The 24,530-nt window shown below is 46.4% G+C and overlaps 2 protein-coding genes across 3 annotated transcripts; both read left to right on the top strand.

Moving 5' to 3' along the window:
• Positions 1 to 510: 510 nt before the first annotated feature.
• On the top strand, positions 511 to 4,125 carry LOC121842845. Of its 2 annotated transcripts, none has more exons than XM_042312614.1 (4): positions 511 to 889; positions 1,260 to 1,302; positions 1,398 to 1,439; positions 2,336 to 4,125. In XM_042312614.1, exon 4 carries the CDS (start codon positions 2,511 to 2,513, stop codon positions 3,465 to 3,467), a length of 957 nt encoding a protein of 318 aa, XP_042168548.1. In that variant the 5' UTR covers positions 511 to 889; positions 1,260 to 1,302; positions 1,398 to 1,439; positions 2,336 to 2,510; the 3' UTR covers positions 3,468 to 4,125. The 2 variants fall into 2 exon arrangements, with proteins under 2 accessions (XP_042168548.1, XP_042168547.1); XM_042312613.1 differs by having other exon boundaries at positions 2,091 to 4,125.
• A 3,829-nt stretch (positions 4,126 to 7,954) lies between these two features.
• LOC112240681 (A kinase (PRKA) anchor protein 8-like) lies at positions 7,955 to 23,869 on the top strand. Its single transcript, XM_042312612.1, is given in 15 exon segments — positions 7,955 to 8,105; positions 8,813 to 8,851; positions 9,339 to 9,549; positions 13,188 to 13,239; positions 13,241 to 13,753; positions 14,469 to 14,595; positions 14,686 to 14,717; positions 14,815 to 14,845; positions 17,291 to 17,356; positions 17,359 to 17,446; positions 19,615 to 19,756; positions 20,283 to 20,388; positions 22,155 to 22,285; positions 22,620 to 22,715; positions 22,839 to 23,869. Coding segments are annotated over 15 exon segments (2,145 nt in total). The 5' UTR covers positions 7,955 to 8,080; the 3' UTR covers positions 23,325 to 23,869.
• Positions 23,870 to 24,530: the final 661 nt, after the last annotated feature.

Raw genomic sequence — 24,530 nt, 5'->3', positions numbered from 1 at the left:
TTTCAACTTCTAACAACAATAATATTTTGTCATTTTGGATTATATTGATTGAGACAGTTTTATATCTTGTGTCATTGCTGTTCTGCAAAATAAAAACAATGATCAAGATTACACAATCCGTGACGTCACTGCTTTGAGTTTGCGTAGGCCTACAGTACATATTGCCATCTACTGGGCAGGTTGTGTTACTACATTTGATTCCCCTCAACTGTCACTCAGTGTGTAGAAGAGATTCCCATCTGAACAACATGCATCCAGCTGCAGACCCACAGCAGATTGTCTGTCACTACAACTGGCCTGGCACTGAAATCAATACTACTGGCCGTGGAGAATCCCGACCACACACAACTCTTTGCATAATCCTAGCTCTCTTTCCTAGCTCCTTTTCCTAATTATTTGACCACCTCTATAAATTTGGTAACGGAAGACATGTTATTAAACCGTGGTACTAAGCATGCCAGTGTTACTGGTGTCTTACTGGGGTCTTACTTTTTTTTTTTTTTTTTTTACGGGACCCCCAAGAAAGGTGTTCTTACAGTTACAATGTAAATGTTACTCTTATGTTTGTGTTGTGAAACATGGGTCATTTCAGGGTGTTTTTAAAATAACATTACATTTAGTTTGTCTATTGTGCCTTGCATGCAATTTAAATAGAACATATTTTATTGTACCATTATTAACATGGGTGTGGCGTTAGATGCACCATGATCAAACATGTCTGAGATTCCATTACGGGTTAACGTTATACAGGAAATAAATGTGAACCTCCCATGTCCCCTGTATTCAGACTCAATGCGTTGACAGAACATCGACTTTGTGGGGATTCATTTCGTTTCGGAGTCGGGTGGATAGAAGATCCTACAACCACTTTGTTCATTTGAAGACAGAGGTAACGTTTAGATGTGTCATCTGCTCCCGCGGTAACCATAGGCTACTGCAGCGTTCCATAAAAAAAAAATATTTAAACTTATCAATAATACTTTGTAATTTAGGATCATATTGAGACAGTTGTATATCTTGTTCATGCTGTACTGCAACATACAAAAATAAATCAAGATTACACAATCCGTGATGTCACTACTTTCAGTTTGAATAGGCCTACGATACATATTGCCATCTACTGGGCAGGTTATGTTACTACATTGGACTCCCTCATTGTGTCGAAGAGATGGCTGTGACGTGGAACACATTGTTAAAGTAACCTAATGTGTAAATCTATATGATTACTATAGGAAGGTAAAAGACGTTTGTCATTTCAGAGCGTCCACCAGGAGAAAGATATGGCATCTTCGTCTGGTACAGGTAAGTCTGTCAGGGTTGTGGAGAAGTTCTGAAATCTATTTTTAATCTACTAGAGCATGTTGTCAGTACAATGTGCTTTGTTTTTATATGAACAGTGGAGAGGAAGAGGAGAGCTAGCATTTCAGTACCTCCCCACAGTAAGTATTGACTGAGCAGTGCTCTCTTTTCACACACACGGCAGGCTGCCTAGCGGTTCAGAGCATTGGGCCAGTAACAAAAAAGTAACAGGTTCCAATCCCCGTGCTGACTAGGGCACATCAGATTTCTCACCTAGCTGCTCCAGGGTCACCATCAATAATAGCTGATTCCTTGCCCCCACTCTCAGGGTGAGATATGGGGGGGAAAAAAAAGGCAATCCCCACTTGTACATGTGAGAACAATATTAATAATAATAAGGGTGCTTACATTTATCTTAACGCCATATTCTGGCAAGTCCACAGTCAGGGGAAATACATTGTTTTAATGCCTTTGTTGTGCACTGAATATTGCTGATAAACAAAGGACATTAAGTCTATTAAAAGGTGCAATATGTAACTTTTTGGGAGACCACGCCAAAATTCACATAGAAATTTGACTTATAGATCTGTCATTCTCATTGGAAGCAAGTCCAAGAAGCGGTAGATAGGTCCTATTTCTAGGCTTCCCATTCTGGAGTTTCATTTTCGCATCTTTTACTTTGTTTCGTACACCAGCTTAAAAACAGCTGAAAATACAATGTTTAGAGACAATATATTTCACGGCAGTTTAGACGGCACAGTGATTCTGGTTAATCAGCTGTTGTTTTCTAGGGATGGAGCAAAAGCGTGACCCCAATCAGGCCCTTGAGGACTGGAGTCGCCCACCCCATTGATCTACACCTCACATACTTGTTTTGTCACAATCTGAAATTAGGCTGACTATTACAATTTATCAACCAGGAAATGGCAGAGCGATATCTGTATAGTGTACCTTTAAAGTCTGTCTGTAACTGTTTATTCTATAGTGTCTGAAGAACTAAATAACTCTGATCTGAGGATTGTTCTGCTTGGTCCAGTTGGAGCAGGGAAGAGTGCCACAGGAAATACCATCCTTGGGAGAGAGGCCTTTAAACCACTTTAGTCACCAAGGCATGCGAGAAACAGAGTAGGGAGGCAAATGGGAGGAAGATTGAAGTGTTGGACACCCCAGGACTCGGCGAGGACAGGAGAAGTGAGATAGCCAGATGCATCATGGACAAGACAGTCCCGGGTCCCCATGTGTTCCTGCTGGTGATTCGGCTGGGGGTAAGGTTGACAGAGGACGAGAGGAACACTGTGAAGTGGATCCAGCAGACCGTCGGACAAGATGCCTCAGACTACACCATGATATTAGTCACCTGTGCAGATTCACCCCGACTCAGAGGAAACACAGTGGATGACTACGTGAAACCGAACCAAAACCTACAGACACTCATCGACAGCTGTGGAGGCAGATATCACTCATTTAATAATGACGATAGGGAGGCCCACAATCAGGTCACAGAGCTGCTGGAGAAGATAGAAGAGATGGTGGAGGTGAATAAAGTGGGGCACTACACCAACGAGATGGAGCAGAACGCTCAGAGTGACATCACAGCCCAGATGGACCAGAATGCTCAGAGTGACATCACAGCCCAGAAGATAAAGAGCAGGTCTACAACTTGGAGCGCTACAGCAGCAGCTCTTCTGGCGGCAGCCATTACATTGTTAATACTCTCAGGAGTAGTGAGAGTAGCGGGACCAACAGACCTAGCGGAACCAACAGTAGCAACCGGACCAGCATTGGGAATAGCAAAGCTAGCGAGATCAAGAGGAAGAGCCGGACCAGTATTGGTAGTACCAACAGAAGTAACGCGAGCAGCAGTCGGACCAGCATTGGAAGAAATAAAAGAAGTATTGGGAGTACTAGTAGGAGTAGCAGGCGTAGCATTGGTAGCACTAGCAGGGTTAGATGGACTAGCATTGGTAGTAGCAGCAGGTATGGCAGGAGTAGCAGGGTCAGCAGTAGGAGTTGCAGGACTAGCATTGGGAGTACCAGCGGGAGTAGCAATAATAGCAGGAACAGGAGTAGCGGGACTGGCAGGAGTAGAATTAGCAAAGAACTTCCAATGGTATCACAATAGACAGCATACTGGACAGGAGAGGGGTGGAAAACAGAAAGCCTCCTAAGATAAGTACAGATCTGGTTATTAACACAAAGAAAATCCTAGATGGGATAGTTCTGAAGTGTAAAATAGATTAAAGTCTGGGCAGGAAGGCTGAGAGGTAACACAGTGGGTATGTCTGCATGAACAGAAAGAGAGGGTGGACCTTTGACCTTTTATTGAATAGGTGTGTATCTTTGGTCTTCGTAGGGTTCAGACGGTGTAACTGTTAACAAAATGATGGCAATGTCAAGAAACAAACAAAAACACAATGTTGATGCAAAACAGAAGCACCTGGTAAATAAAAGGGTAAACGTAGCCAAATGAAGGACTCCGCATGCTAGTGTTACAAAATGAGCAAATAAGAGAAGTGCACAACAACCAAACAGGAAAAAAATATCAATCTACATACCTTGGCCAACCGCTCACAGGCCGACCGCTCACAGGCCGACCGCTCACCACAGGCCGACCGCTCACCACAGGCCGACCGCTCACCACAGGCCGACCGCTCACAGGCCGACCGCTCACAGGCCGACCGCTCACCACAGGCCGACCGCTCACCACAGGCCGACCGCTCACAGGCCGACCGCTCACAGGCCGACCGCTCACAGGCCGACCGCTCACAGGCAAACAGCTCACAGGCCGACCGCTCACCACAGGCCAACCGCTCACCACAGGCCGACCGCTCACCACAGGCCGGGCCGACCGCTCACCACAGGCCGACCGCTCACCACAGGCCGACCGCTCACCACAGGCCGACCGCTGACACAGGCCGACCGCTCACCAGGCAAACCGCTCACCACAGGCAAACAGCTCACCACAGGCCAACCTCTCACAGGCAAATGCACCTCTGAGTGGTCTGCTCTGTTTGGTTGAGAGATAACTAATAACTGCATGTAATTTAAAGGGATAGCCCTATCTCTTTCAGGTGGTGGCGATCTAGTTGATTAGTTGTGTGTGTTGAAACCATGATCTTACGGTCATATCCCGTTGAGTATTGTTGGTCTATTGACCTTTCATTTTTTTTTATCTTCACCTTTTTTTATGGGATGTTTAGGGATCAAACTAAATGTGTTCTTACAGTTTCAATGTATATAATATTACTATCATGTCTGTGTTGTGAAACATAGGTCAATTCATGGTGTTTTTAAAATAACCCATGAAGGATATTTAACCGATTCTATTCTGTACCTTTGTACCTTGCATGCATGTAAGAAAATAGAACACCAACTATTTGATTGAGATTTTCATTGCCGTTTTGTTAAACCAAAGTATTTATTCTAAGGAGAATTTGATTTATTTATGCTGTCTGCTGTCTAAAGATGGCGCCAACATAGAGGGCCGCCTCACTTCTAGTTCTTAGGAAACTTTGCAGTATTTTTTTTTACATTGTTAGCCAAGAAAATGTTATGTGTTATTACATACAACTGGGAATAACTATTTTTTTCACAAGCATTTCGCTACACTCGCAATAACATCTGCTAAACACGTGTATGTTCACCAATAAAATTTGATTTGGTCATGTAATATTTTTGTGATTATGAGTCTGCTATTTATCCAGGACGACTGGCTTTTACAAATCTGTCCAAAATGAGAAAACACAAAGTAAGAAAATATAAGATGCTGACAAGTACAAGTATGTGTGTATATGTGCGTCTGATCAAAATGATAGAAGTAACATTGAGTTATTTGTTACTATGAATATATATTGCTGTATTCTTTTTTCTCTCAAATTATTAAAAAAAGTTTTCGACAATTTTTCAAAAGAGCATCAGCTGGTTCCGGACGACTGTGTGATCACGCTCTCCGCAGCCGATGTGAGTAAGACCTTTAAACAGATCAACATTCCCAAGGCTGCAGGGCCAGACGGATTACCAGGACGTGTACTCCGAGCATGCACTGACCAACTGACAAGTGTCTTCACTGACATTTTCAACCTCTCCCTGTCTGAGTCTGTAATACCAACATGTTTCAAGCAGACCACCATAGTCCCTGTGCCCACAAACACTAAGTTAACCTGCCTAAATGACTACCGACCAGTAGCACCCACGTCTGTAGCCATGAAGTACTTTGAAAGGCTGGACATGGCTCACATCAACACCATTATCCAAGAAACCCTAGACCCACTCCAATTTGCACACCGCCCCAACAGATTCACAGATGATGCCATTTCTATTGCACTCCACACTGCCCTTTCCCACCTGGACAAAAGGAACAACTATGTGAGAATTCTATTCATTGACTACAGATCAGCGTTCAACACCATAGTGCCCTCCAAGCTCATCACTAAGCTAAGGACCCTGGGACTAAACACCTCCCTCTGCAACTGGATCCTGGACTTCCTGACGGGCCGCCCCCAGGTGGTAAAGGTAGGTAACAACACATCCGCCACGCTGATCCTAAATACGGGGGCCCCTCACGGGTGCGTGCTCAGTCCCCTCCTGTACTCCCTGTTCATTCATGACTGTACGGCCAGGCATGACTTCCAACACCATCATTAAGTTTGCCGATGACAAACAGTGGTAGGCCTGATCACCGACAACGACGAGACAGCCTATAGGGAGGAGGTGAGAGATCTGGCCATGTGGTGCCAGGACAACAACCTCTCCCTCAACGTGATAAAGACAAAGGAGATGATTGTGGACTACAGGAAAAGGAGGACCGAGCTCACCCTCATTCTCATCGACAGGGCTGTAGTGGTGCAGGTTGAGAGCTTCAAGTTCCTTGGTGTCCACATCACCAACAAACTAACACGGTCCAAGCACACCAAGACAGTTGTAAAGAGGGCACAACAAAACCTATTCCCCCTCAGGAGAGTGAAAATATTTGGCATGGGTCCTCAGATCTTCAAACGGTTCTACAGCTGCACCATTGAGAGCACCCTGACTGGTTGCATCACTACCTGATATGGCAACTGCTCGGCCTCCGACCGCAAGGCACTACAGAGGGTAGTGCGTACGGCCTAATACATCAATGTAATAGTCCGGTGGCCATTTGATTAATTGTTCAGCAGTCTTATCGCTTGGGGGTAGAAGCTGTTAAGGAGTCTTTTGGTCCTAGACTTGACGCTCCGGTACCGGTTGTCATGCGGTAGCAGAGAAAACATGTCTTGGGTGGCAGGAGTCTATGACAATTTTATGGCCTTTCCTCTGACACTGCCTATTATATACGTCCTGGATGGCAGGAAGCTTGACCCCAGTAATGTACTGGGCCGTACGCACTACCCTCTGTAGCGCCTTACGGTCAGATGCCGAGCAGTTGCCATACCAGGCTGTATACTATATTTCATATGTTGGTAACCATTTTCTAAAAGCACTAAAGGCAGTGATGCATCATGAATACAGCACTGCCTCGTGTGCCTGATGCATCATGAATACAGCACTGCCTCGTCTGCCTGATGCATCATGAATACAGCACTGCCTCGTCTGCCTGATGCATCATGAATACAGCACTGCCTCATGTATCATGAATACAGCACTGCCTCGTCTGCCTGATGCATCATGAATACAGCACTGCCTCGTGTGCCTGATGCATCATGAATACAGCACTGCCTCGTCTGCCTGATGCATCATGAATACAGCACTGCCTCGTGTGCCTGATGCATCATGAATACAGCACTGCCTCGTCTGCCTGATGCATCATGAATACAGCACTGCCTCGTCTGCCTGATGTATCATGAATACAGCACTGCCTCGTCTGCCTGATGTATCATCAGCACTGCCTCGTGTGCCTGATGCATCATCATCATATATTGCCAATATACCACGGCTAAGGGCTGTCTCCATGCACTCCGCGTTCCTAAATACAACCCTTAGTCGTGGTATATTGGCCATACACCACACCTCCTCTTATTGCTTAAATAAAGCACGCGCTACAATGCCCTTCAAGCCAATCAGAAAGTATTATTCAACAATGTCATTGTATAAACCAAACTTAATGCTAGGCTAGAAGCAAGAGGGAATATATGTGCGAGTTGAGATAAGTACAAGAGATGATTCGGACGTCAACTTGAACATGATGACATTATGTTAGCAGGCATAGGCTCTGGAACACTGCTCGTCCAATTAGGATCCATGATCCAAACATCCAGTTTATAATAAAAAATTTAAAAGTCATATAGAATATGGTTGTTAAAATAAAGAAGGATAGTAACCTCTAGCCAGTTCTATTTTATATGTATATTGTGCCTTGGAAAACAAACAAACACGTATTTATTTTTATGTACATGTTGTGTGCTCTCTGACCGTTTCATTCACTACTGTCCAGGCTTGTAAACATACAACGAATTTCTAATATTTTCTCATTAGGGAAATATATAAAATATGTGAAAGAAGAATTATGATTATTCCCAGTAACTGATTAGAACAATTGTTGTACCGTCACTCGCTTTTGTTAACTGACAGACTGGATAACCAATTACAGTGTAGAGTTTTCTGATCAGCCAATAGTCGTATGGGGAGTGGCGTCCTGCTTTCGGATGACCCAATGGGAGAAACGAGGAGGCGGCGTTTGGTGACCCTAGCTAAACATATTCGCCCACTGCTGTGTCCGTTGCTCCTGGTTTGCTAACGGCTACAGTAGCTAGCTTTATATATATTTTTAAAAATCCGTCAACAACAATAACATATCATCAAAATTATGGAAGGCCGTGGCTACAGTTCAGGTATGTATCAAAATTATTCCAATGGGTTTATATTTTCACTAGGTTATTCATGTTCACGATGTTATATTATTAACGTCAGCTAGCTAGCTAATTACTTACAAGCTAACGTTAGCTAGCCATTCAAGGTGGCTAGCAAGCTAAAATAGTAACGTTATTTTGTACGTTATACATTGTCATTTTACAGAACCGGTAATGCATGTAATACGTAGCTAGCTGTGGCTTATATAGAAAGATAACGCCACAGTCTTGGTGTGTAATCTCATTAAAATGGAGTCCGTCTGCCACGACTTGAACTCACAATAGCGTGAAGAAAATGGCCGCCATATGCCGTTTTTCTACATTCCCCTCCAGAGAATACGTTCCCCACAGCCCTTCACGTGTATGTAACCAACATTAACGTACTAACTAGCTATGATTGCCACCGTTAACGGTATAGTTAATGTTTTGTTTTTTACCAAACGGGTTGTAAAAGTGCAAGGTTGCCGACTAGTTAACTAACGTTAGTAGGCGAAGTTAGTTGGTTAGCTAACAGGTAAGTTAGCGGGATAACTAGTTTCTTTGTTGTCAAACGTTCACCCGTGTGAATTCATTAACTAGCTATGCCACGCGTGTGTACGTTATTCTGATATGCCACATTGCGTTATACAACCCGTCTTGGAGTGCTTGTAGATAACCCTTTAATTTGAAACCTCTCTTTAATCTGTTAGGAGGATACTCGAGCTGGGGAGGAGGGTCGGGGAGCCGAGGTAAGAGAGAGAGAGAACGTACTGAACCTGTTAACACCAGTCTGGAACATTACATATCTGAATTGCCCAAGACTATGTGCCAGCGGTTTTAGTTGAATAAACAGTAACACTTTACACCACAGAATGTTAGCTGGCACCTTGCTTGGGGAGGACAGGCTCACGGTAATGGCTAGAGTGGAATTAGTGGAACTTATCAAACACATCGTTTCCAGGTGTGATGCCATTCCTTTCGCTCTGTTCCTGGACATTGTGTGCCGTCCTCCCCTCAGCAGCCTCCTGTGCTTTAAACATAATTGATTGTGTTGACTTATCATATTTACAAAATGCAGTTTGCCAAAGGCGCCCATATCAAAATTATTGGAATTTAAACGAGGTAGCCTATGATTTGGCTCATGTTTTATTCAGGTTGCTAGCTAGCTACACCTCTATACCCCTGCCTGTAAACTGTGTGATCCTCACCTTAAAATCATCTCTGCTCTCCCCCGAGGCTCAGACAACTATGACCCATATGGAGGGGGCTACAAGGACTCCATGTCAGGGATGGGGGGCTACGGAGGGGGGCACAAGAGGGGTCTCTCTGGGAGCTCTCTGTTGTCGACGGGGACCAGTGCAGATGCTGTCATCGCTAAGATCAACCAACGCCTTGACATGCTGACCCAGCTGGAGGGAGGCATGAAGGGTGGGGGGCGCAGCGACAGGTAACACACACAGATCTCTAGCTGACATGCACAAACTTTTTTTCCCTGGCTGGTAAAGGTGTCCACATGCTCCTCAGTCCAAAGTGTCCGGAACAGCTCGTGCATATATCATGACGACATTGTGACATTTTTGTGGTCTTCTGTACATTTCCCCCTGGGTTGTTCTGTCAAACTTCAGGAAAGTCTTTGTCATTCAACGAGAGATGATGATTGGTTTTCAGGCCAATTCTTTAATTGAGAAATACTGCACAAGACATCTTAGTTATGTGTAAAATTGACTATGATCTCCTCTGCAAAAAAAACGTAAACATTTGATATTCCATGAGTTATTAGATTAACTCTTGACTATTTTGAGGGAGTGTATACTGGCTATGGTGCCTCAAAATGGACAGACTATTGCTGCATTTCTCATATTTCAAGCGAAGGTCTTTTAAGGGTGTATGCGACCACACTCGTTCAGTTCGCCTAGCCGACTATTATAGCTAGCACCAGCCGAACTGAAGCAAGCTAACACCTTAACTCTCCCCTGGTTTCGACTCGCCACACTCGCCTAGCCGACTATTATAGCTAGCACCAGCTGACCTGAAGCAAGCTAACACCTTAACTCTCCCCTGGTTTCGACTCGCCTAGCCGACTATTTATAGCTAGCACCAGCCGAACTGAAGCAAGCTAACACCTTAACTCTCCCCTGGTTTCAACTCGCCACACTCGCCTAGCCGACTATTATAGCTAGCACCAGCTGACCTGAAGCAAGCTAACACCTTAACCCTCCCTTGGTTTCGACTCGCCACACACACACGTCTTTGCACTCAAGATCAATCTTCACACAGTTGTGTAGTCTGCCTTTCCACCACTATACATACACTCTATCATCTGACCTGCACCTCTCCTGTGTTTTCCACACATCTGCAGCTAGCTGTTTTCCATATCAATATCAATCCTCCTTTCTATTCACACCCCAATCACTCTCAATCACCTCACAATGCTGCCACACCCTCGCTCTTCCTGCTTGAATCACCTCCCAATGCTGCTGCCACACCCTGTCTCTTCCTGCTTTAACCTCTCTGGGATATGTGGGATGCCAGCGTCCCACCTGGCCAACACCCAGTGACAATGCAGAGCGCCAAATTCAAATAAATTACTATAAAAATGTAACTTTCATGAAATCACACATGTAATACACCAAATTAGAGCTACACTTGTTGTGAATTCAGCCAGCGTGTCAGATTTCGAAAAGGCTTTATGGCGAACGCAATTTATTTGGTGCATTTGATCCAGAAAGACACTGGTTCCATCTCACACAGCATGACTACAAAATGTCTCAAGTTACCTGTAAGCTTTGTCCAAACATTTCAAACTACTTTCCTAAAACAACTTTAGGTAAAATTTGAGACGGGATTAACTGTGTTCAATACCGGAGGAAAACAAAGTGGAGCCTCTAACAAAGAGTACACCTCTCTCTAGCCTCGCTCTGAACAGTGCTACTTCTTCATTTCTCAAAGGAAAAACCTCAACCAATTTCTAAAGACTGTTGACATCCAGTGGAAGTGATAGGAACTGCAAGAAAGTCCCTTTACAAATCTGGATTACCAATGAAAATCCATTGAAAAGAGTGACCCCCCCAAAAAAATCTGAATGTTTTGTCCTCGGGGTTTCACCTGCCAAATAAGTTCTGTTGGACTCAGACATGATTCAAACAGTTTTTGAAGTTTGAGTGTTTTCTATCCAAATCTACTAATAATATGCAATCCATCTTAGCTTCTGTACCTGAGTAGCAGGCAGTTTACTTTGGACACGCTTTTCATCCAGACGTGAAAATACTGCCACCTATCCTAGAGAAGTTAATCACCTCACAATGCTGCTCCACAGCCTTTCTCTCCCTGCTTTAATCACCTCACAATGCTGCTCCACAGCCTTTCTCTCCCTGCTTTAATCACCTCACAATGCTGCTCCACAGCCTCTCTCTCCCTGCTTTAATCACCTCACAATGCTGCTCCACAGCCTCTCTCTCCCTGCTTTAATCACCTCACAATGCTGCTCCACAGCCTTTCTCTCCCTGCTTTAATCACCTCACAATGCTGCTCCACAGCCTTTCTCTCCCTGCTTTAATCACCTCACAATGCTGCTCCACAGCCTCTCTCTTCCTGCTTCAATCACCTCACAATGCTGCTCCACAGCCTCTCTCTCCCTGCTTTAATCACCTCACAATGCTGCTCCACAGCCTCTCCCTGTAATCACTACATGCCACCCACATATTTCCTGTCCCCGCCCTCCTTAGCTAGCCCCTCCCCCTGGACACGAGTAGGATGTAACGGTAAGGGTTACAGGGTAAATATCCAATGTATTTCGGTTGGGGAAACGTTTTGATTTAAAGGGTAAACTCATAAGGTTGGTTTTGTTGAATTGGGAACCATTTTTTTTCCCCCATGGGGATTTTCAGACCTCAAGGATACGTATTGCTTCAATTTGCTGAAACATAACATGTTAAGGATAAGTAGTCTATTTCTCCAATTCCAGTCCGTTAGTTTGGGTAACACAAGTAGGTTTAGTCTAAACCAGAAAGTAGCTAGCTGTAGTTAGGGGGTTTTAACTGTTGTTGAAGTAATGATGGTAACTATCCAGGTGAGCCTCTACCTGGCTCCTCCCACCAGAACTAGAGATATGAGCCTCTACCTGGCTCCTCCCACCCAGAACTAGAGAGATGAGCCTCACCCTGGCTCCTCCCACTCAGTATGTTGTCCTGGGTGTAGTTGGTTTGTCTTCATTATACTGTCATGCTTATGGATTCCCATTCATATACCCAGGTAGATCCCTCACCACCACAGTCACAGTTCCCAGACACAGGGAAGTCAGCAGCAGGTCGTTATAGTTCTACCCCCCCGTGTCATGGAGGTAGAAGTGCAGCACCCACAGATCCCCCAAATGCACTCCCCCTGTCTGATCTATCTGACTCAGAACAGACAAATACACCAACATGTCCACCTCATCCTGACTCTCTGTGTCTGAGCGGGAGGTTGCTCGAGGGGGGAGGAGGGAGAGAACGAATGCCGGTGACAACAACCAAGGTCATATTTTGGCTGAGGCCCCACCCTGTAAATGCACAAGGAACACCAACTAAATGTCCCCCCTGTATTGTGGTACAGTCTAATCACCCCCACATGCAATTTGCCACATGGAACAGTCCTGTTTCTATAAGGCTGCTCTTGTCTGTCTCTCTGTGACCCATGAACCAACCCTGATATTCTGTACAGCTCCAGCTCTGTCCCCACCTCCACCCCACACGGTGAGACCTCATCTTGACTAGAAAGGGAGTAAACCCCCTCCCCCACTACTGGGGTACCAACCAACCCCCCTTTGACCTCAGAGAGAAGGGTGGGGTGGATGAGAAATGGGGAATGCTCAAATGTGTGTAAACCAAATGTTGACAGAGAAAAGCCTTCCTGCCATGAATGCCTACATCAAGACTCAGCAGCGTTGGGATTGGCAGAAACATTCTGCATCATTATGACATCACTAATGTGGCTCATCATCTTGGGGGGAAACATGTCATAGAGAGAGAGGAGTAAAAGGAGGGGAAGAGAGATTCCCTCCCTCACTCTCTGCTCGTTCTACCACTCCCTCCCTCCCCCTTTTCGCAGGTTTGACCAATACGAGTCCTTCGACTCGCGGGGCCCCTCCTCCCTCCCCCTCCCGGGATCTCTACAGATCCGGTAGCTATGGTTACGGCGATGGCCGAGGGGACATGACCCAAAGAGCTTCAGGCTTCGGAGGAGGTGGTGGTCTAGGCTCAGGCTTTGACAGCTCCTCCTCCTACGGAGCTGCTAAGATGCAGCGGCAGAACATGAGAGACTCCTTCTCCAGTGGCCAAGGAGGAGGAAGCTGGGCCGGAGCAGGCCAGCGCTCCCCGAGAAGGGGGGGAGGCCGCGGAGGGTTTGGAGGCCGCAGATCCGACCCCACTCCCATGGGTGGAGGTGGTGGTAGGATGGGTGGAAGAGGAGGAGGCCGGGGAGGTGGCGGTCACTCCCCTGGGGGTAGGGGCAAGCTCCCATCCCTCCTGGGTCACCGCATGCCCCCCCAGACCGGGGCCTTCCACCAGTCCGCTCAACAGGGCCGGGTCCCTGGGCACCAGGACTTCCCAGGGCGCCACTTTGGAGGGGGCCCCCAGGGAGGCCACCAGCGCGGGCGCAAGAGGCCCCTCAACCGAGTAAGTACCCTACCGTACTGCCCGCCAGTCTGCCAGCCCCACAGCAGGGCATGATGACCTACCTACCAACCCCCCCCCACCCCTGTTCATCAACCCCCGTACCCCCTAAACGCTCCCCTACCCTGCCTACAGTGCTAAGGGACTGGGGAGGCGTGGATATAATTGACATGACAACTACCCCCAAACTCATAGTTTGGTCATCATACTATCGCCCCCAGTCCCTATTCAATATAGCCACAAATGCCTCTTTGATTGAACCGAACTGTCCCCCTGTTCCCATTGAAAGGAAACTGCCCTGCTCCAAGAAATAGTGGCCCCTACCAACACCACCCAGCAGAGATCTGGACCAAACTCCATTATAATGTCCGTTCTCTGGGTTTTATTTTCTGTTTTTATTTTGCCTGGTTCTGCCCCTGATGGAGGCCTTATGGTAATAGTGGAGATATGTCAGGGAGTCCACTGAAAGTTCCTTTTGAGAATCTATTGGAAAGTTCCTTTTGAGAATCTATTGGAAAGTTCCTTTTGAGAATCTATTGGAAAGTCTATTATAGTAATGGTGAAGGGATCCAAGTTAAAGATGGAAAAAAAGTTTTATTAGTCCACTGATAGTCCCAAAATGTTTTGCATGTCAGCAATCATTATTTCAAGATATTTGACTTTGAAGAAGCAGTGTCACTGGCCACGTCACCAACGTGATGATGATGATATCCCCCAGCAGCAGCAGCAGCCTGGTGGTGGTCAGCGTGACGGTCAGAAGAAGAGAAAACAGACTCTGACCGCAGCAGATGAACCAGAGTCCAAGATGAACAAGACAGAGAGCGCAGGTGGAGAGACCGCTGAAGGTACCACACACAGAACAGATGACAATGTCCACACACAGTAACTACCCCTATGCACTGTCTGACCTGACTGTCTTTCTGTCTCTCTGACAGAACCAGCAGAGAACAACGGTGAAGAAAATGAGGTGAGGAGCTGCTGTGACTTAACTAACACGTCTGTGTGACTGTGTGTGTGACCGTGTGTGTCTGTGTCAGTACTCATTTCGTTTCTCTCCTTTCCAGGCAACCAAAGCCCCAGCTGATGGAGAGAAAGGTAAGATGGATTCATCTCCTCTGTTATTAGACCTCCTACTATCCTCTCTTCATCAACTAGCCCCTGTTCTCCTCCTCTTCCTCCTCTCTTCATCAACTGGCTCTTGTTCTCTTCCTCCTCTCTTCATCAACTGGCTCTTGTTCTCTTCCTCCTCTCTTCATCAACTGGCTCCTGTTCTCCTCCTCTCTTCATCAACTGGCCCCTGTTCTCCTCCTCTCTTCATCAACTGGCCCCTGTTCTCCTCCTCTCTTCATCAACTGGCCCCTGTTCTCCTCCTCTCTTCATCAACTGGCCCCTGTTCTCCTCCTCTCTTCATCAACTGGCCCCTGTTCTCCTCCTCTCTTCATCAACTGGCCCCTGTTCTCCTCCTCTCTCCATCAACTGGCCCCTGTTCTCCTCCTCTCTCCATCAACTGGCCCCTGTTCTCCTCCTCTCTTCATCAACTGGCCCCTGTTCTCCTCCTCTCTCCATCAACTGGCCCCTGTTCTCCTCCTCTCTCCATCAACTGGCCCCTGTTCTCCTCCTCTCTTCATCTACTGGCCCCTGTTCTCCTCCTCTCTTCATCTACTGGCCCCTGTTCTCCTCCTCACAAAACGACTATCAATTGTCTCCATGAACTTGCCCAGTGATTTTAAAGTAATGCTAATTAGTGGACATTTAGGAAACATTGTAATGAGATGGGACAATGGCCTGCTACGGTGCGTTTCAGGGAACTGTGTTGTCATAGAAACAAACAACACATTCTCAGGTGGGAGGGCCAACTAGTGTCTTGGAGGTGTTTCCATGGTCTATTTAGTCTGCCCTCCCACCTATCTGTTTCATGTCTCAGGTGGGAGGGCAGACAGGCCACCTGTCTGGTTCATGTCTCAGGTGGGAGGGCAGACAGGCCACCTGTCTGGTTCATGTCTCAGGTGGGAGGGCAGACAGGCCACCTGTCTGTTTCATGTCTCAGGTGGGAGGGCAGACAGGCCACCTGTCTGTTTCATGTCTCAGGTGGGAGGGCAGACAGGCCACCTGTCTGTTTCATGTCTCAGGTGGGAGGGCAGACAGGCCACCTGTCTGTTTCATGTCTCAGGTGGGAGGGCAGACAGGCCACCTGTCTGTTTCATGTCTCAGGTGGGAGGGCAGACAGGCCACCTCCCTCCTGTCTGTTTCATGTCTCAGGTGGGAGGGTTTCAGGGCCACCTGTCTGTTTCTTGTCTCAGGTGGGAGGGCAGACAGGCCACCTGTCTGTTTCTTGTCTCAGGTGGGAGGGCAGACAGGCCACCTGTCTGTTTCATGTCTCAGGTGGGAGGGCAGACAGGCCACCTGTCTGTTTCTTGTCTCAGGTAGCCTGCGAAAGCCAGCATGGACAGAATGCAATAATTGACTAATGAGACATATTCTAATAATTCTCATATGCCAAAGTGTCGTCATGGTGAAACTTGCACTCCTGTAGATCTGAAATAATTGGATGGTGAAACAGGAAGGCCAGAGATGCCTTGTCCCTGATTGGCAGATGAGTGGCAACCCTGATTAGAAGCACCTGCTGCTCATTGGTTGTTCCCTACAAATGCTGTTTTGAAGATATTTTTTTTAACCTACACACTGAAGATGGCTGCAAAAGCAGAAACGTCTGTGTATGCTATCCTTGATGCAGTGAAAATAATAGAAATGTAAAAATTTAAGTAAGCTTGATTTAAGCAAGTGTTTAGAATTAAATGTGGAGTCTAGCTCATAGTTTGTTACGTGATGACATCACATGCCCCTCATACCTTAAAAATTGTACTTGTGGAGAAGTTTGATTTTCCGCTATAAAGAAAGTTGGACTACAGATTGTTGAGCGGAGAACATTTCTCCTAGCTGCCGTTTCTGTATTTAGATTTTTTTTGTTGCCTTTTTGCTTTTGTCAAATGAACCTGGGTCAATGCAAACCTACCGACAGTCTCTCTTTCCTGCTCCTCTTCTTTTATTCAAGCTGGGTGACATTTCATAGCTCTAGATGTAATTTTCAATAGACTGCCCCTCTCGTTGCTTCCCTCCCTTGCCTGCTTCCCTTTCCCTCGTCACCTCCTCCCTCTTTCCCTTCCCCTCCAACACGAAAACCTTCTCTCCCTTTCCCCTCCTCTCTTTCCCCGTCTCTCCCTCTCTTTCCCCGTCTCCCCTCCTCTCTTTCCCCGTCTCCCCTCCCCTCTTTCCCCGTCTCCCCTCTCCCCGTCTCCCTCCTCTCTTTCCCCCCTTTCTTTTCCCCGTCTCCCCTCTTTCCCCGTCTCCCCTCCTTCCCCGTCTCCCCTTCTCTTTCCCCGTCTCCCCTCTCTTTTCCCCGTCTCCCCCTCTCTTTCCCCGTCTCTCCTTTCCCCCTCCCCTCCCCCTCCGTCTCTCCCCTCTTTCCCCCCGTCTCCCCCCCTCTTTCCCCGTCTCTCCATCCGTCTTCCTCTCCAACTGTAACCTCTCCTCTCTCCCCAGTGGTGTCGATGCAGGAGGAGATCTCTCAGATGAAGAAGAAGCTCCAGACAGGGAAACAGACTCCTCCCAGGACAAGGTCCCCAAAAACAGGAGGAAGAGGGGCGGCTTCCTGGAAAGGTCAGGGGTCACACTAACACCCAAAAGTCAAACCCAGAGGTCAGTTATTACAAAATACATCTCTTAATTTCTCTTCGTCTAATTTTCTTTCTTTTCTGTCTGTCCTTTTACATATCTTCTCCTCTTTCTCAGAGGTCAGCGTTATTATACGGAGTCTTCTTTTCCTAAATACAGTGCCTTCAGAGAGGATTCATACCCCTCGACTTTTTCCACATTCTGTTACAAAGTGGGATTAAAATGGATTTAATTCTCTCTTTTTTGTCCATTACATGTTAGAATAACCTTTTTGTCAACTTGCTTGTTCATCATTGCTAGACAACCATTTTCAGGTCTTGACATAGATTTGAAAGCAGATTTATGTCAAAACTGTGACTCAGGAATATTCAGTCGTCTTGGTAAGCAACTCCAGTGTATATATGGCCTTGTGTTTTATTGTCCTGCTGTAAGGTGATTTCCTCTCCCAGTCTGTTGGAAGCAGACTGAACCAGGTTTCCCTCGAGGATTTTGCCTGTGCTTATCTCCATTCCGTTTCTTTTTATCCAGAAAAAATCCCCAGTCCTTAATACAAGCATACCCATAACATGATGCAGCCACCACTGTGCTGGATATGTCCCAAACAACATTGTATTCAGGACAAAAAGTGAAATGCTTTGCCACAATTTTTATTACTTTAGTGCCTTGTTGCAAACAGGATGCATATTTTTGGAATATTTTAATTCTGTTCAGGCTTCCTTTTCAGTTAGGTTAATATTATGGAGTAACGTTTGTTGATCCATACTCCGTTACCTCTTAAGTTCTGTGACTGTAAAAGTCACCATTGGCCTTATGGTGAAATCCCTGAGTGGTTTCCTTCCTCTCCAGCAACTGAGTTAGGAAGGACGCCTGTATCTTAGTAGTGACTGGATGTATTGATACACCATCCAAAGTGTAATTTATAACTTCACCATAACATTCAGAGGGATATTCAGCATATGCTTTTTTTCCCCTTTTTTTTTAAATCGACCAATCGGGGCCCTTTAAGGCATTGGAAAACCTCCCTGGTCTTTGTGGTTTAAATTTACTGTGCGATTGTGTGACCTTACAGATACTCCTGAACTTAATTGTACGTGTGGGGTACAGAGATGAGGTAGTTATTCAAAATCATTTACTGTGCGATTGAGTGACCTTACAGATAATTGTACATGTGGGGAACAGAGACGAGGTCGTCATTCAAAATCATTTACTGTGCAACAGTATTATTACACACAGAGTCCATGCAACTTATTATGTGACTTGTTAAGCACATGTTTACTCCTGAACTTAATTAGGCTTGCCATAACAAAGGGCTTGAATACTTATTGAACCAAGATATTTCAGCTTTCATTTTAAATACATTTGTAAAAATTTCATGAAAGATCATTCCACTATGACATTATGGGGCATTGTGTGCAGCAGGCCAGTGACAATAATAAATGTCATCCGTTTTAAATTCAGGCTGAAACACAATGTGGAACAAGTCAAGTGGTGAAAACTCTCTGAGGGCTCTGTGTGTTCTCAGTGAGGGCAGAATGACCTGTCTACTCTCCTCTCTGTATGTTCTCAGAGAGGGCAGAATGACCTGTCTACTCTCCTCTTTCCCCTCTGTATGTTCTCAGAGAGGGCAGAATGACCTGTCTCCTCTCCTCTTTCCCCTCTGTATGTTCTCAGAGAGGGCAGAAGGACCTGTCTACTCTCCTCTTTCCCCTCTGTATGTTCTCAGAGAGGGCAGAATGACCTGTCTACTCTCCTCTTTCCCCTCTGTATGTTCTCAGAGGGCAGAATGACCTGTCTACTCTCCTCTTTCCCCTCTGTATGTTCTCAGAGAGGGCAGAAGGACCTGTCTCCTCTCCTCTTTCCCCTCTGTATGTTCTCAGAGAGGGCAGAAGGACCTGTCTACTCTCCTCTCTGTATGTTCTCAGAGAGGGCAGAATGACCTGTCTACTCTCCCCACCCGCTCTCTTTCTTCCCTCCTTCTGTCTCCTCTCATTCCTTCTTTTCCTAAATATTCTCTGAGGGCAGAATGACCTCCTGTAGTCTTTCCTCTGTCTCTGTGAATGGATGGGGGGGGATAATGCATTACTCAACACTAACCACTTAGCCGTAGTTTCACTCACCACACCGTCCAACATATCTGCCTCTGATTGGGCCGGCAGGCTTGTGGTCTGACTGCTGTTCTGTGTGGTCGACAGGGTGACGTTCGCGTGCTCGGTGTGTAAGTTCCGTTCCTTCTACCACGAGGACATGGCAGCTCACCTGGAGAGCAAGTTCCACAAAGATCACTTCAAGTTCCTGTCCAGTCAGCTGTCCAAACCCACCACAGACTTCTTACAGGTAGGTAGACACACACACGCACGTGCGCGCACACACACACACACACACAAAGGCAGACACACACACACGCACTCAAAGGTGGACACACACACACACACACACACACACGCAATCAAAGGCGGACACACAGGCAGACACACCCAATCAAAGGTGGACACACACAGGCAGATCCATGCAGATGGGTACACGCAGGCAGATCCATGCAGATGGGTACACACAGGCAGATCCATGCAGATGGGGGTACACACAGGCAGATCCATGCAGATGGGGGTACACACAGGCAGATCCATGCAGATGGGGGTACACACAGGCAGATCCATGCAGATGGGGGTACACACAGGCAGACCCATGCAGATGGGGGGACACACAGGCAGACCCATGCAGATGGGGAGACACACAGGCAGACCCATGCAGATGGGGGGACACACAGGCAGACCCATGCAGATGGGGGACATTCACTCAATCTTCTGTAAGATTCCCGTGTGTTTTGAGCGCCGCCCCCCCCCTCTTACTGTGTCCCCACCAGGAGTACCTGAACAACAAGTATAAGAAGACGGAGCAGAGGACCAGTCAGATGGAGAACCACTGTGCTGCCATCTGTCAAGTCTACAAGGAACAGGACCTCACCAGGCGTAAGGACAGCAGTGTGTTTGTGGTGTCTACCAGGGTTTCCGTTTGTCGCTAATAGCAGGCTATTGTGACATAATGCATTTGAACTTTCCCACCAATGAAAATACCAGTGAATAAAAACTGATTTTAAGATCAGGCGGCTGTTTGTTGCTGCTGATTTTAAGATCAGGCGGCTGTTTTGCTGCTGATTTTAAGATCAGGCGGCTGTTTTTTGCTGCTGATTTTAAGATCAGGCGGCTGTTTGTTGCTGCTGATTTTAAGATCAGGCGGCTGTTTGTTGCTGCTGGTTTTAAGATCAGGCGGCTGTTTGTTGCGGCTGGTTTTAAGATCAGGCGGCTGTTTGTTGCGGCTGGTTTTAAGATCAGGCGGCTGTTTGTTGCGGCTGGTTTTAAGATCAGGCGGCTGTTTGTTGCGGCTGGTTTTAAGATCAGGCGGCTGTTTGTTGCGGCTGGTTTTAAGATCAGGCGGCTGTTTGTTGCGGCTGGTTTTAAGATCAGGCGGCTGTTTGTTGCGGCTGGTTTTAAGATCAGGCGGCTGTTTGTTGCGGCTGGTTTTAAGATCAGGCGGCTGTTTGTTGCGCTGGTTTTAAGATCAGGCGGCTGTTTGTTGCGGCTGGTTTTAAGATCAGGCGGCTGTTTGCTGATTTTAAGATCAGGCGGCTGCTGATGGAGTAAAACATGTCCGTTTAAAAAGACCAGTTATTGCGCAACAATCGCAACATCAATCTACTTTGTAATGAGCTGGAGGCCGTATGAATCTTTTGAAAACATGTACTTCATTCTGTGAAATATGTTTTACTACATATTGAGGCATGTCTTACCTCGCTTCAAAGTAGCCAGAATCCAACCAGACGTAGCAGGCAGTTATCTGATAGACTTCCTATTGCCATTGAAACCAGTAGCCCCTTTTCTCCTGTTCTATTGGTTTTCAAATCAACTTTCAGGTTTAAAGTTTGAAGAATTCCCAAGTTTTTAAATTCCCATTTATAACACAACATTCCATGTATTGTCGCATTTGCAGACTAGTGTTTATAGAGCTTACTATTCCTCATGTGGTGATTGGATAGACATCATTTAGCCTAATAGTCGGCCTTAGTGTAGACACAGGCGACTATATTACATTTGTTTTCTCTTTTCTTAGCACAGGAAAACGTTGGCCTTTTTTTCATAAACACATTTCATGCAATTCTACCAGACTTTAGAGACATTAGCAGAGAGAGACTGGAGACATTAGCAGAGAGACTGGAGACATTAGCAGAGAGAGACTGGAGACATTAGCAGAGAGAGACTGGAGACAATAGCAGAACCTTTTTAATAGGACATTTACATGATAGCCTACTCTGCTGACAAAACGGATCAATAAAAAGCTAATTAGGATATATCATTTTTGGCAATTAAAATGTACTTTAGGGGGGAGCCTCCCCCGAGCCTTATGGACACCCCGCCTATGTATTGTATCATCGGTTACGAGGTAATTACCATCTAAATGTAATTATTATTATTTATTACTGAACCATGGGCGGACGACCTAATCAGATAATGCAACCAATGCATATGGGTCTGGTACATGTCTTTAAATGTTCGGTAGATGAAAACGCTGCCGGTCAAATATCCGGCGCTACGTTTTCCTAAGGGAAAACATGTGTACGCACTGTGTGTGTGTGTGTGCTACTCTTCTGTGGAACAGGGTGGATTTGTAAAGGTTTTCTCCTGTGTTTTTCCTCTCTGCTGGTCCAACTGTTTCCCTGTTTCTCCCTCCACTGTAACAGAGTTGGGTATGGAACACTTCATGAAGAAGGTGGAGGCAGCCCACTGTGCAGCCTGTGACCTCTTCATCCCCATGCAGTTCTACGTCATACAGAAACACCTCAAGTCCCCCGACCACAACTTCAACCGCAAGGTCAGTACACTACACAGCTCAGTGTATAGTGACTGATACCAGGTCACTACACATTTCAGTGTATATTGACTGTAGGGGCAGGATGATACCAGGTCAGTATATATTTCAGTGTATATTGACTGTAGGGGCAGGATGAGACCAGGTCACTACACAGCTCAGTGTATATTGACTAGGGGCAGGATGAGACCAGGCCACTATACAATATAAACCTGCTTGGTTGGATACAGAAGATTTGGAGGAACAAGTACTTTTTTATTAATTTTTTTTTGCTCTGCCCTCCCTGACCTTTCCCCCACTGACTCCTGTGTGACCTTTGCTTCCTGCGTGACCCCAGGGTATGATGGAGCAGTCTAAGAGGGCCAGTCTGTCAGTGGCTCGCAGCATCCTCAACCACAAAATCATTGGAAAGAAGCTGGAGAGTTACCTCAAGGTATACAAACGCCTATCTCACACAGAACCCCCACCCCACCTTAGAAACACTGACTCTCTGTGCCTCACGCACTCATTCACTCACAATCTCTCTGACCCTGCCCTTCCTCTCTCCTCTCTGCAGGGTGAGAACCCCTTCCTCGGTAACCAGGATGACCAGGACCCGGAGGACTCGATGATTATGGAGGTGTCAGAGGCTGAGCTGACCAATGAGAGCCTGGCGGAGACCACCAAGGAAGAGGCGGGGCCAGAGACAACGCAGGCGGCCACTGGGGCTGATGGGGTAGAGGAGGAGAAGATGGAGGAGGGAGGAGTGGCGGTAGCAGATGGAGGGGAGGAAGAGGCGCAAGTAGAGAAGCCAGTGGGAGGAGAGGGGGACACGCAGGGTGAGGAGGAGACGCAGGGTGAGGGGGAGGCTGAGGGAGAGCTGGAGCAGGTAGGAGAGGAAGAGGAGGAAGGGTTTGAAGTAGGAGATGAGTTTGGAGAGGAGGATGAGGGAGTGGAAGGAGAGCTGGGAGAGGAAGAGGAGGATGAAGGAGTGGGAGGAGAGGATGAGGGTGTGGCGGTAGAGAAGAAAGATGAGGATGCTGACGTGGTCGTCATAGAGTGACCTTTACCCTCAATGACCCTTTGACCTCCCTCTGGACCAATTAATACAGCGCTCTCTCCCTGTCCAGCCAATCCCACTCTACCCCTTCCACAAACAGCCAATCAGATTCATTTATACTTACACCCCCCCCCCATTCAGAACCGATACTCACTAATATACTTCTGATACATCTGTTTTCATATATACTTTCTCTTCTGTGTAAGTAGACTTTTTTTGTTGTGCCTTTGAATCTGTCGGTCTGCGTTGGGATATTTTGACAATGTTTCAGTGGGTAGAGGACCGTGAACTTAGTGTTATTAATATGACACACCCCCTACCTGGTATTACTACTGGACGCACTCCCTGTCCGTCATAGCTAGATTCCTAGGAAGTCTGAGCTGATTGGTTCGTCTCTTATCGACTCCTCCCAAACGTGCAAAACTTATTTGAAATGTATTTGTTGGTGTGTTTAGATTGAAAGACTGGGCAGGATTTAGTTTTACAGACGGTTGCTGTTGTCATCCATGTTCTTTTTTGGACAGATGAGAATAAATGTTTAAAATGTTTCTGTTGGTTTGGTTTCTTTGAGCTGATTTCAGATCTTTGTGCTTTTGACAATTCCATTGCTGTTGTCAAGACACATGACAAAGAATTATAGTCGGCATGATCGCACAAACAGACTGGTTGATGTTCTGGGTTTAGATTAGAATACGGTCAAGGGTCAAATTCTTTCTTTACACACAAAGGCTCAGGACAACCTTAACACGACACTGTAAATCCAATCATTCACATTGGGTGCAGCAGGATGGCATTGGGACAGTAACCCGGAAGGTTGCTGGATCCAATCCCTGAGATGACGAGGTAAAAATCTGTCTTTCTGCTCCTGAGTAAGACAGTTAACCCACTGTACCCCGGGCGCTGAAGACGTTGATTTAAGGCAGCCCCCCCACACCTCTCTGATTCAGATGCAGATGCAGAAGACATATTTGTTGAGTACATTGTTGTTTAACTGACTAGGTATCCCCCTTTCCTTGATCAAAGTAGTATGTTGTTTAACTGACTAGGTATCCCCCTTTCCTTGATCAAAGTAGTATGTTGTTTAACTGACTAGGTATCCCCCTTTCCCTTATCAAAGTAGTATGTTGTTTAACTGACTAGGTATCCCCCTTTCCCTGATCAAAGTAGTATGTTGTTTAACTGACTAGGTATCCCCCTTTCCCTGATCAA

The sequence above is a fragment of the Oncorhynchus tshawytscha genome, unplaced genomic scaffold, assembly GCF_018296145.1.
Source record: "Oncorhynchus tshawytscha isolate Ot180627B unplaced genomic scaffold, Otsh_v2.0 Un_contig_9213_pilon_pilon, whole genome shotgun sequence".
Taxonomy (NCBI): Eukaryota; Metazoa; Chordata; class Actinopteri; order Salmoniformes; family Salmonidae; genus Oncorhynchus; species Oncorhynchus tshawytscha.
The sequence above is the reverse complement of the archived record's forward strand: the minus strand, read 5'-3'. Positions and strand labels throughout refer to the sequence as shown.